This window comes from Nicotiana tabacum, chromosome 10 (assembly GCF_000715075.1).
Source record: "Nicotiana tabacum cultivar K326 chromosome 10, ASM71507v2, whole genome shotgun sequence".
NCBI lineage: Eukaryota > Viridiplantae > Streptophyta > Magnoliopsida > Solanales > Solanaceae > Nicotiana > Nicotiana tabacum.
In genome coordinates this window covers 156838739-156851853 of record NC_134089.1, presented here as the reverse complement: position 1 = coordinate 156851853, position 13115 = coordinate 156838739, and the positions used below count along the sequence as shown (strand labels likewise).

The 13115-nt window shown below is 36.3% G+C and overlaps 1 protein-coding gene across 2 annotated transcripts; it reads left to right on the top strand.

The window, feature by feature from the left end:
- Positions 1-8457: 8457 nt before the first annotated feature.
- LOC107829112 (putative protein FAR1-RELATED SEQUENCE 10) lies at positions 8458-11522 on the top strand. 2 transcript variants are annotated; one of them, XM_016656553.2, is made up of 4 exons: positions 8458-8595; positions 8802-10113; positions 10192-10635; positions 10732-11522. In XM_016656553.2, the coding sequence occupies exons 2-4, from the start codon at positions 9088-9090 to the stop codon at positions 11335-11337; spliced, it is 2076 nt and encodes a 691-aa protein (XP_016512039.1). In that variant the 5' UTR covers positions 8458-8595; positions 8802-9087; the 3' UTR covers positions 11338-11522. The 2 variants fall into 2 exon arrangements, with proteins under 2 accessions (XP_016512039.1, XP_016512038.1); XM_016656552.2 differs by having other exon boundaries at positions 8459-8595; positions 8822-10113.
- Positions 11523-13115: the final 1593 nt, after the last annotated feature.

The following is a 13115-nucleotide window of genomic DNA, read 5'->3' as shown; positions in this document are numbered from 1 at the left end:
AATGAGGATACTTAGTATATAAACTAAGTGAAAAGAAGAAGCAGAAATGGGGCTAAAACAAACTCACACAAAGACATATTTTCAGAGAAGAAGGATCTTCATCTTTTTCTCCTCGTAAAAGAGAAAGAAGCAAGGAAGCTCAGATCCTCAATATACAACGTTAGTTTCATCATATCAAATGTATGGGGGTCAACCTTGTTAAACATCAGTGACATTTTTATCTATGTATTCTTCATTATTATTCAATATTATGTAAATCATCATCCTCTTCTTATATTACGGGATTCAGTTATGGCTACGGTTAAATTTTATGTTCAACTATGCTTGTTTGTTCTTATCCTCTGTCTTAGATCTAAGATGAATTATCTTTGGTTAGGATTTACCTTAAATCTTCCTATTTAATTAGTTTATAAAAAGACTTAGCACTTTTTAGTCAAACAAATTAGAGCTAGTATTCTATGCGATAAGTAAAAGAAATTCCCTTCACCTAGGTGTAGGAGGACTTCGACAAGGGTGGGCGAAGCGAAGAATCTAATTAATGAATTTTTGAAATATTAAATTAAGAATCCTAACGGCTAACAGTATGCTACTAAACAATTATATGACAATAACAAATTTTCACTTCATTTCATCTTCTTTTGTTTTCCTATTTTAGTCCACGAAATCAACTCAATTATAAATTACTTCAAATATCTGCAATTCTTCATTTCCTTTATATCAATTCGACTAAAAGGAAATTACGTCTGAAATTATTTTTTAGAACTCTCGTTTATATTTTGACAAAATAGCCCCGTGCCAGAATTTGAACTTTGCTGCCACAATTTTGAAGGACAGTGTACTTTAAAATTTTGGCTTTTAAAATTCTGACAGCATGCTTTAAAATTTTGACAGTAAAGCTATTTTTCCAAATTTCTTACTGAAATCAAAGTATAAATTGTATGGGCCAAAAATTATCTTTAATATGATTAAAGCATATCAGCATTTAGAGGGTTTTCATGGGCTGCCATGTGTCACCAATATGACTTTGACAAAGGCCCGCCCAAGGTCGAAGTAGTCCCTTAAGAGATGAAGGGCGGGGTCGATGAGTCATTGAAGATCAAGGTCAAGGTCGACCATTCATTGTAGACAGAGTAATAACGGCTAGTTTAGGATAAGGCACTAAAAAGAATATTATAGTGGATATTCTCTGGACTTGTATTATTAGGGTTTTTAGGTATATGTTTGTCATGAACCAAGTCTCTTTTCGAAAATGCGTCGTGACGGCACCTAGTCTCTATGACTAAGTAAGCCTAACATATTGTGGAATAATAGAAAAGAAAACAAAAATTTAACATCTAACTGCAACAGCTAATTGAATAGTTGATAAAAATACCGCTCATCAGGTACAATAACCAACACTCGAGTAATATATAGTATTCCCAAAACCCGAAACATCATAAGTCAAAGCTACAGAAGAAAACTAGTATCTCTATACACCAGAGTCTAATAAAAGGTACGGAAAGGTAAATGACGAATGAGGTAATAGAGGGGGATTCTGAGGTCTGCGGACGCGGCAGATATACCTTGAAGTCTCCAAAATCTCACTGCTCATTGATGACGTGGCTGGTAAGAAGTACATGGATCTGTACAAAAAATATGTGCAGAAGAGTAGCATGAGTATACCACAACGGTACCCAGTAAGTGCCAAGCCTAATCTCGGTCGAGTAGTGACAAAGTCAGGTCAGTGCCTATTGGTATATATGATAAATAAGGCAAAACAATATTGCAGTGTAATAAGAGACTAGACTTTAACAAAGAGGAAACCATAACAAAATAACAATACAACACATAGGGATAAAACAGCAGGGGATCTCCCGAGATACCGTCTCGTAGTCCCAAAAGTAAATATGCAAGGAGATCTCTCGAGGTACCGCCTTGTAATCTCAAAAGTAAATGTGCTGGGAGATCTCCCGAGGTACCGCCTCGTACAGGGGCGGATTAAGGGGGGCGCAAGGGGGTTCACCCGAACCCCCTTCGCCGAAAAAATACACTATATATATAAGGCAAAATCTATTTTTTACCTCTATATATTATGTTTTGAATCCCCTTAACACAATTCAAAAGTGTAGTTTAGTGGTCAAGGGGGTTCAAAATCTACATAAGGTCATAAGTTTAATTCCCACTAGATACAAATTTTTTTTGAACCTCCTTCGTGGAGATCCTGCCTCCGCCACTGGCCTCGTAGTCTCAAAAGTAAATGTGCAGGGAGATCTCCCGAGGTACCTCCTCGTAGTCTCAAAAGTACATGTGCAAGGGGATCTCCCGAGGTACCGCCTCGTAGTCCAAAAGTAAACACACAACTCGATACCTACGAATACAACAGTTAACAGTAAGAATTCTATAATTAAGACTGATACAGATAAAGGAAAAATAGGAAATCAACTAAGCATGCTGTACAGAGTTCAAATAAGCATTTAAGACACATAGACAAGTGATATTAGGCTAAACAGGATAGCTACACATGTTGGTATAACTCAATTAAGATGAAACATGTTATTACTCAATACAAATCGAATTTTACAATAAATAGCCCGTAGATGCACTCGTCACCTCGCGTACACGACGCTAACATATCACAGAAGTATCACAATAGTATCAAATCCTAAGGGTACTTTTCCTACATAAGGTTAGGCAAACCACTTGCCTCGAACCAAGCTCAATCAATCAGTAAGAATGCCTTTTCCACGATTTTCCAACTCTGAATGGCCCAAATCTAGCCAAAAGCAATTACATACCATGAATATAACTACAAGAAACTAATCTAATTAATGAAATCAAGGCTTAAGCAAGAATTAGAAAATTGCCCCAAAAAGTTCGACCCGGGACCACATCTCAGAATCGGATAAAAGTCACAAAATACGAACACTCATTCACTCACGAGTTCACTCCTACCAAAATTACCCAAATTCGATATCAAAATCCTAATCAAAACTCAAAAATTTGGTTGAAGAACTTTTTCCATTTCCCCCAAAATTTCCAACCCAAATCCTATATTAAAGGATGAAATCAACTATAGATTAATGGAATATAACCATAAATGAGTCAAGAATCATTACCAAATAGTTTTCTCTAGAAATTTTCCAAAATTTCATCCAAACCCGAGTTCTCTATCTCAAGTTATGTTAAAAATGGCTTAACCTTTGATTTTGAAATGTTATATTCTGCTCGGGCATCCCTTTTTCGCGAACGCGGAAGAACCCTCGCGTTCGCGAAGCACAAAATTGCTTCAGCCCAAAATTACTCATTGCGAACTCGATGAACTGAACGCGAACGCGAAGCTTACTTAGCTCGACCCTACGCGAACGCGGGGCCGGTATCGTGAATGCGTAGACAAAATGGCCTAGAGACTCGGTTGACCAGCCTCCTCTAAGCGAATGCGGGATCCTCATCACGAACGCGTAGAGCTTCGCAAACGCAGAACCTTCATCACGAATGCGAAGCATAATTCCCCTCCTGCCTCCAGCTCCTCTTCTCGAATGCGGAACTCCTTTCGCGAACGCGAAGAAGGAAACCAGTAATTGGAACACCAAAAAAATCTGCAACTTCAACAAGTCCAAATTGATCCGTTAACCACCCAAAATCAATCCGAGGCTCCCGGGACCTTAACCAAACATACCAACAAGTCCTATAACACCATACGAACTTAGTCAAACCCTCAAAATACATCAAACAACAACAAAAATACGAATCACCCTCCAATCCAAACTTAATGAACTTTGAAACTTCAAACTTTTACAACTGATGTCGAAACCTATCAAACCACGTCCGATTGATCTCAAATTTTGCACACAAGTCGTATTCAATATTACGGACCTACTCAAACTTCCGAAATCAGAATCCGACCTCGATATCAAAAAGTCCACTTCCGGTCAAACTTTTCTAAAAATTTAACTTTTGTCATTTCAAGCCTAATTCAGCTACTGACCTCCAAAACACGATCCGAACGCACTCCTAAATCCAAAATCACCCAACGGAGCTAACAGAACCGATTAAACTCCATTCTAGAGTCGTCTTCACACAGTTCTAACTACAGTTAAAATCCTAAAACTCAAGCTTCCGTTTTAGGGGCTAAGTATCCCAAATCACTCCGAAATAAAAAATAGAACCTCCCGGCAAGTCACATAAGCAGAAAAAGTTACTGAGAAAGCAGTAAATAGGGGATCGGGGCTAATACAATCAAAATGACCGGCCTGGTCATTACAATGTTCCCTATAAATAGAAAGTAACATAATTATAGGGGACATTAGATATTCACTTGTAAGACAACAAATTGACTTTCTCTATAGAATCTGGATTTATTGCAAACATACAATATACACCTTTTTCTTAAGCTCCTTGCCTAAATTTTTCACTCGATCCAAGAACAATCTGAACATTCGAAGGCTCATCAATCACTCATCGTTATCAGAAAGAATATCCACATATCTCACCCTTTCCGAGTGACTTAAATGTTCTTATTTAATTAAACGTCATTCATTGTTATTTATTGATATTTAATGCTACCCCATTTTTGGGTCATTGAATATTGTTAGTATTGCCAACATTTATTGCTACTTGGATAATATACGAATTACCTCACAATAAAATGAGTAAATATATCTTTTGGACATTAATATTGGCTAAGATTGACTCTATTTTATTAAATCTAATTGTCTAAGCCCAGATATGAATTTTGGGTCAAACATAAACGGTGTCACAAAATTATCTTACTTGTGCAAAATCCCTTTTGACTAAATGATCATACTGGACCACTCCTTGAGTATTTAGTACTCCCTCCGTTTAAAAAAGATTGTCCTAATTTGATTTGACACAAACTTTAATAAAGAAAGGAAGATTTTTGGGATATGTGGTCTTAAATAGGCTATACTATTTGTGTGGTTGTAAAATTTTGAAACTTGTTGTATTAAATATGCTAGAGCATTTCTGTGGCTGTAAATGCTCCCTATGAATGAAATATTAAAGGGAAACTATCAGCTATGTCTATTTATATGTAGCTTATTACAAAAATTGGCCAATTCATTAAATATTACTAATATTAGCCAATTAACTATTTGTAGCTAAAATAAGATCAAATATTTACTTTTTTTTTGAGTGTGTGTTATTAGAATAGATTGAGTACATCTTAAGAAGTTTGAATGTCAGTTTTAGGATGATTTGGCGGAGTTTTGAGGTGGTTTGAATTGAAATTTGAAGTAGAAGATGAAACATGAAAAAAATAATCTGTGTATCACACAGTGTATCATTTGTGTAACACATATGTATCATATTTATATCAACTGTATATCACATATATATACATGTATATCTGTGTGTGTGATACATGTGTAATACATGTGACGCAAAAGAATTTTATGAACTCGATTTTAACTACGAACATTGATACCAAATCAGTCCAAATCACCTCCAATCTTCCTCAAAATTTGTATATTGACTCATCAATATATTTTTAATGAATTTCAACCATACCTATTGAAAAGGGTCCTTTTTTGCTTTGAATAGTGTAATACTGTATATATATATATATATATATATATATATATATATATATATATATATATATTTTATCACCTTGTTTGTTACCTCATCCATAAAATTTTCTTTGTCTTGCATCTAATGTTGTTGATCACGCTTAAACATATGGAAGGAGATTTTTGCGTGTGATTCTTGGAGCGAGTTATTTATTTTAATTTTTATATGTGCTTGGCTAATTTTGGATAGTCTATGACTAATGGCTAGAGGTTGGTAAGTTGGAACTTATGGGACATTTACGTAAGATTCCCATAAAACGTTGTCGGGAGAAATTAAAAAATAGTCAGATTTACAAGTGGTCATTCAAAAATAGCAATAGTTTAAAAAGTAATCAAAATTTTGTCACTTTTCATGTAAAGATAAATCTGAACGAAAACATTGTTCAAAATCCGGAAAAATACTCCAGTATAATATACTGGAGTTCCATCATAATATACCGGTCCAGCATAATATACTAGAGATTGGAGTGGTGCTCCAGTCTCCAGTATATTATATTGGAACTTTCCGCGTGTTGGAGTTCTAGCATAATATGCTGGAAGTTCATATACAGTTGCACCGATATCCAATATATTATGCTGGAACTAAGGGTGGCATGTGGGCCGGTTAGGTCCGGGCCTGGACCAGGCCCGCGAGCCCAAATAGGCGGTGGACCTAAACGTGTCTAACCGGATAGAACCAGGCCCAGCGGGGGTGGGCCTAGAAGTGGGTCAGTCCCATGATTGAGGCCCGCGAGACTGGGACCGTTTGGGCCCGGGATCGGCTGGGAAGTGGGTCGGTTCGACCGGTCCTAACCGATCCTAAATGGGCCTAAAGGCTATTTTGTTTTTAAAAAAAATCTGCCAAATATGGTGGTTTCTAACCGTTATGGCATTTAAAAAATGGCCTTTTTACCCGACAAAATAGTCGTTGGCTATTTATAAATAGCCATTTAACCCCCTCCTCCCCCCCCCCCCGCCCAACCAACTTTGTTTTAACTCCAAACTTTTTATAATTATACTTTTTTCCTATTTTAACTATAATTACCTTCTCATTCTTTTATTTTTCTCACAAAATCATCAATCTCTCTCATTTCTCAAACTAAAATTGAAGTATTCAAGTCTTCACTCATCTCTCATTTCTCAAACTCAAATTCTTAATTCAAGTTAAATCATGGCCGGTGATTCTAGAGTGCGCTCATATGTTTGGGAACACTTTAATGTGGTAGAATAAAATGAAGAAGTTTACATAGTATAATGCAAGAACTGTGGCCGAGTCTTCACTCATCGTCCAAAGTTGGAGGGCACATGTTTAAGGAGGCATATAAAGAGTTGTCTTGTGGGTTCTCCAGACATTCGTATTTAAGATTTTAAGTTGATTTGAGACAATTTGTGTTATTTTAAAATTATTAGACGTATTATGCTTAATGTTTTAGTTTGTTAAATTAATTTGAAGTATTATTAATTTATTATGCAATGATAAATGCAAGTTTGAACTTTAATTTGAAGTATTAAATGTGAACTTTAATTTTTATGCCACCATCATGTTCTCATATATATATATATATATATATATATATATATATATATATATATATATATATAAAAGCTATATAATTTACAAGAAATTGTCTTAGATAAAAAAAATTAAAAAATAGTCAAGGCCCACTTAGGCCCGTTAGTTGGTGGTCCCGGTCTCGGGCTGGTTCCTACAAAAAAGCCCACGAAGCCCGGGACAACTTTAGGACTGGCCCACAAGGCCCGTTTAGGCCCAGGTACGGCCCACATTACACCCCTAGCTGTAACTTTTCGTGTTATAGCAAAATAGTGACTATTTTTAATGATTTTGCAAACATTAGCTATTTTTGAATGACCAGTCCGAAAACTGGCTAGCCCGTGCTATCTTTACAAAGTTGCCATAAAAATTGCTATACCCATTTTTTAAAAAACTTTTAACTTGTACCCACTTTTTAAATAACTTCAGCCCTCTTTCTCCTCCTCCTTCTCCTCCTTTGTTTTCTTCTTCAAGTTACAAAACAAATTGGTATTTATCTCCAGAAGTAACGTTGCTTTAGTTATAAGGTCAATTTTTTTTAATTGAACAGTTCGGCATTTGTACTTCTGCTCCAAACTTACAGTAAATTAGTCTTAGAAAAAAGTTTAAGTTACCAGTTGGGTTTGTTTTGGATTGCTCACTGTTGGAAAGCGTTTTTGTAAGGCCAATTGTTTTTGTGCCCTTTGGAAATATATATATTTCTTGGTATGATTTTTCATATGCCTCTCTACTTATTTTTGTTTGTTTGGGCACCGTTATTCCTTCTTTTGTCTCAGAGGACATATATCGAACATCTTGTGGCTTTCTTAAAAATATTACTTGCTCATTCTAGTCCACTTCAGCTAACAGCCACTAGCTACAACTAAGGCAAAACAGCAAAAATACAGCTAGAAAATTATAATTGACAAATACAGCAAATTAACAAAAACTTCAGCTCTAGAGCTGAAGTTTCCCGGTTACAACACAAAAATTTCAGCTCTAGAGCTGAAGTTTCCAGTTACAACACAAAAACTTCGCCAGTTACAAAACAAAAACTTCAGCTCTAGAGCTGAACTTCAGGCCCGACTACTAGAATGCTGAAGTTTTGCGTGATTGTCTTTGCTACTTCAGCCCCGTGTGCTGAAGTTATGCGAAAAAGCGAGTATGCTTGTAACTTTTTTTACAAAGCGAACACAAGTTAAAATGTGATACAAAAAACGGGTATAGATGCAAATGCCCAAAGTTCTCGTGTCAACTTTTTCTGAAACAGAGGGAGTAGCTATTAGCCCATCGGACGGCCTTTGGGCATACTGTGTGGCCCAATTTTGACTTTCTATTAAATAAATACTTCCTTTTCGGAAAAAATAAAATAAAAAAGAAGAAAACAATAAAACTATATTTGTGCTGAAAGATTGAACCAGAGCAAAGCGCGATTACAATAATGAATGAAAAATGGGGTTCTTTAATGGCTTCATCATACTATTTTTATCTACAAAGATTGCAACTTTTGACACTTTGGTAAGTTAAAATCATTCTTTACTATCTTCACTTGTTCACTATTTCAGTCCAAAATTTTTAGTTTCATCATCTTTGAATTGGTCTTTTGTTTGTTCTTTTTAATTTCTAATTGAAGGTTCATTAAACACTCTGTTATTCTACTCAATATATGCTGCATTTCATATCTGTGATAATTTAGAATTAATTATCTATTTTTCTTAATGTAGCATTTTCTATCCGTACGTAGGTATGGAGCTCAAGATTTCCACTCCCAGTTGAAATTTGTACTTGAATTTGAGATTCTGCCCTAGTTCTGTTGTTTTCATCCCTTAAAATAAAGTGGGTTCATCTTAAAAAATGATTTTTTAGAGTGATCTGTTCTGCTAGATTTTGAGTATTGAAATATGTTAATAGAAGATTCTAGAAGAGTTGCTTTGCTTTTGGGGATCAAACAATTTCAGCTTTGAGAATCTTTTATGTTGTTTAGAAAGGTTGTGTATTGTTACATAGATAATGGCAGCAAAGCCATTGAATAATATCTGGATTAGGAGACAGCAATGCCCTTGTGGAGATTGGAAGTGTTACATTAAAGCCGATGGAGATGATCAAGCAGTATATGTTTCTCTAACGACGAAGAGTGAAACAGCATCGTCTTCGTCCCAAGATGCTGTCTTTACTCCATATGTTGGTCAGATATTTAAAAGTGACGATGAGGCATTTGAATATTATAGCAACTTTGCTAGGAAGAACGGGTTTTCTATTAGGAAAGCGCGATCAACAGAAAGCCAGAATTTGGGAATCTATAGAAGGGATTTTGTGTGTTACCGGTCTGGATTCAATCAACCAAGGAAAAAGGCCAACGTGGAACACCCTCGGGACAGGAAATCAGTACGGTGTGGATGTGATGCGAAACTATACTTGACAAAAGAAATTGTTGATGGCGTAGCACAATGGTATGTTTCTCAGTTCAGTAATGTTCATAACCATGAATTATTGGAAGATGATCAAGTTAGACTACTTCCTGCATATCGAAAAATCCAAGAGGCTGATCAGGAAAGGATTCTTTTGCTGTCCAAAGCTGGTTTTCCTGTCAATCGGATAGTGAAGGTGCTGGAATTAGAAAAAGGAGTTCAACCGGGTCATTTGCCTTTCATAGAAAAAGACGTCAGAAATTTTGTCAGGACGTGTAAGAAAACCGTTCAGGAGAATGATGCTTTGATCACAGAGAAAAGAGAAAATGATCTTTTCGAGCTTCTTGAGGCTTGCAAAGCATCACAACAAAAGGATGAGGGGTTCATTTACAGTTTTACTACTGATGACAATGGCAGAGTAGAAAACATCGCATGGTCCTATGGACACTCACTTCGTGCATATTCTTTCTTTGGTGATGTCATGACCTTTGACACCACATATCGATCTATCACCTATAATATGGTACTTGGTGTGTTGTTTGGAATTGACAATAATGGGAATGCAATTTTTCTTGGATGCGTTCTGCTGCAAGATGAGACATCACAGTCATTCTCTTGGGCCTTACAGGTTAGGACAAGAAAGCTTATGTTATTCTTGCATCTGTAATCATGTTTATCTTAACAGTTGCTTTTTGCTTTTTTGCAGTCTTTTGTTCGATTCATGAGAGGAAAACAACCTGAGACAATCGTGACTGATATAGATTCAGGGCTAAGAGATGCTATAGCAAGCGAGATGCCTAATACTAAGCATGTTATATGTTTATGGCAAGTTCTCTCAAAATTATCTAGTTGGTTCTCCTTGCCCCTTGGATTACAGTATCCAGATTTTAAATCTGAGTTTGATATGTTGTGTCGACTGGAAAATGTAGAGGACTTTGAGCATCAATGGAATCACCTGGTTGCTCGGTTTGGAGTTGGTTCAGATAAGCACATTGCTCTTCTTCTATCTTATCGAACATCCTGGCCAATTTCTTACACGCGAAACTTTTTCCTGGCCCGAACAATGACCATTGAGTATTGGAAATTGATCGAGACATTCATGAAGAATATCTTGAGCCCTCAATCAAGCTTACTATTATTCTTCGAGCAGGTACAGAATAATTTTATAATTACTTGACTTTGCTTTTTATGACATCTCCGGTACATGGTTTGATGACAAATCCTTCACATTTTTAAACCATCACAGGTTGGTCTAGCGTCCAACTTTGGGAATCACAATAAGGAAAAGCGACTTTATATGCCTGCTAAGACTTGCCTTCCTCTTGAAGAACATGCAAGGAGTGTTCTTACGCCTTATGCCTTCAACGTCATGCAGCATGAGATTATGCTATCTATGCAATACGCAATAACAGAAATGGCTAATAGCTCATATCTTGCGAGGCATTACAAGAAAATGGAAGCAGAGTGTCTTGTGATTTGGATACCCGAAGATGAGGAAGTTCACTGCTCTTGTAAGGAATTTGAGCATTCTGGCATTTTGTGCCGGCATTCGATTCGAATGCTAGTATCTAAAAACTACTTTCAAATCCCAGCAAAATATTTTCCACTTCGATGGAGACTCGAGAGTTCCTTAGCTCCCCCGGATGAATCAGTCATTCAAAGTAGCAGTAGTGAGTATTCTCAAGTTTTCCATGCTCTTAGTGGAAGTCTATATTCAGAATCATTAATTTCTAAACAGCGCGTTAATTATGTTAATAGAGAGCTCAAAAAGCTCCTTGAGAATGTACAGAATATGCCTACAGTGGATGAAATTGCTGTAAGTTCAGCACCTATCAATGTGAGGGAACTCTAGCACTTATGATGTATTGCTTGGTGGCTAATTTAGCAATACTAGGGAACTAAAGCTATTGGGAAGGAACATTTGAGAAAGAAATTAGGCATGAATGTAGTAGCAATGAAATGGAAGAGATTTACTTTTAGTTTATAGCAAAAAATTTACACTATCTATGACAAGGTTACAAATGCATTTGGAACAAATCAGCTTGATTAATTTATGATTCTGCCCCTTCTAGTTTTTAGTCAGTTGACAGCTGAGAGCTGACCAACCCCAACTAGTATTGAGTATGGTTTCTTGAATGTTTCTGCTTTCTGCAAAATGGTTTCTTGAAGGGGAGCCTTGGAGCAACGGTCAAGTTGTCTCAGTATAGGTCACATGTTCGAGTCGTGGAATCAGCCACACATCACACCCCCTTGGGGTGGAGTCCTTCCCCGGACCCTGCATAAACGCGGGATGCTTTGTGCACCGGGCTGCCCTTTGGTGGAATCAAAATTCAAAACACTATCTTAAACTTTATACCTCTCCTGCTCCTTGTTCAGTTCCCTTATTTTCCGGTGTCATTTCTTCCAGTATAATTCCCTGAATATGTGGTTAATGCTATCTATTACAAGCACTGTTTCTTCTCATATGGACCATAGTTATCTTGTGCCTCAGCTAAGTGACTTGTGAAGAGAATCTTGTAGATGTATTCACCATGATGCTGAGAAGAAAAGAACTTAATTTTTAAATTAGTATCCTTTTTACTGATTTGATTATGGCCATGCTCTTCTTGATCCATTGTATTTGAAACTAATTTACTGGGTAGCTAGATATTGCTATTTCTACATCATCGTGGATCAGATTTGCATGGATTATGAATGTGTTCTATAAGCATTGGAGTGTTACATGTGAAACTCTACAAGTTCTTGAGCTACTAACTGAACGAAGATAGTTCTTTAATTTTTGCTTTTGATAACGATGGTGTTTGGACCAACTTGCGAGCAGTAGCGCTGAACCAAAAATTTATACTAGGGATTCAGAAAAAAATTATGATATCGCAGTTGGGATTTTAACTTATGATCTAAAGAAACTTTTGAACCTCCTTCGCTACAGTAATTGATCTTTTTCTTCATGTTAAAGGGATTGAACAACTCACATATAACAATATTTTTTTTAAACCCTTTTTGCTTTGTGTTATTTTTTGACGAAGGGTTTGAACCCCCTTCATATTACTTAATTCTGCTACTGCTTGCGAGCACCGTGGCCATTCCATTGGATATCTGTTATCTCCCACTAGCACGAGTACCGAGTAATTCTTCCCACCAATTTTAGACAGATAAAAAAAATCACCTACAATTTCTTGTTTATGTAGAGTTTGCACATTGGTTTCCGGTGGCTTTCACTCAAGTAATTATAGAACCACCTTAAGCTAAGGCGTGTCAATTGATACTACTTTTACGAAAAATTATAATGGTTAGCTAGTTAAAAAATTATTTCTCTCTCTATATATATATATATATATAAATCCTCTTAATTTTTTTAAAAATGTATTTACTATTTTGTTTTGACATTCTTTAATGAAATTTCTGACTTCAACATTGTTTGAGCGGCTGAAAGATAGTTATAACGACCATAGGGACTGGACCATATGCTTGTCTAACATCTAGTGTTATTTGCTAGCAGTGCCCTAAACTTGGAAATCTGAATTGAAATCCTACTTCTAGCCTAGGTAGTGGCCCTCAAAAATGGTGGATAAGATGTCAAATATCCATAGATTTGTGTTTGTTATGACTTATTGTGGGACTTCAAAATAG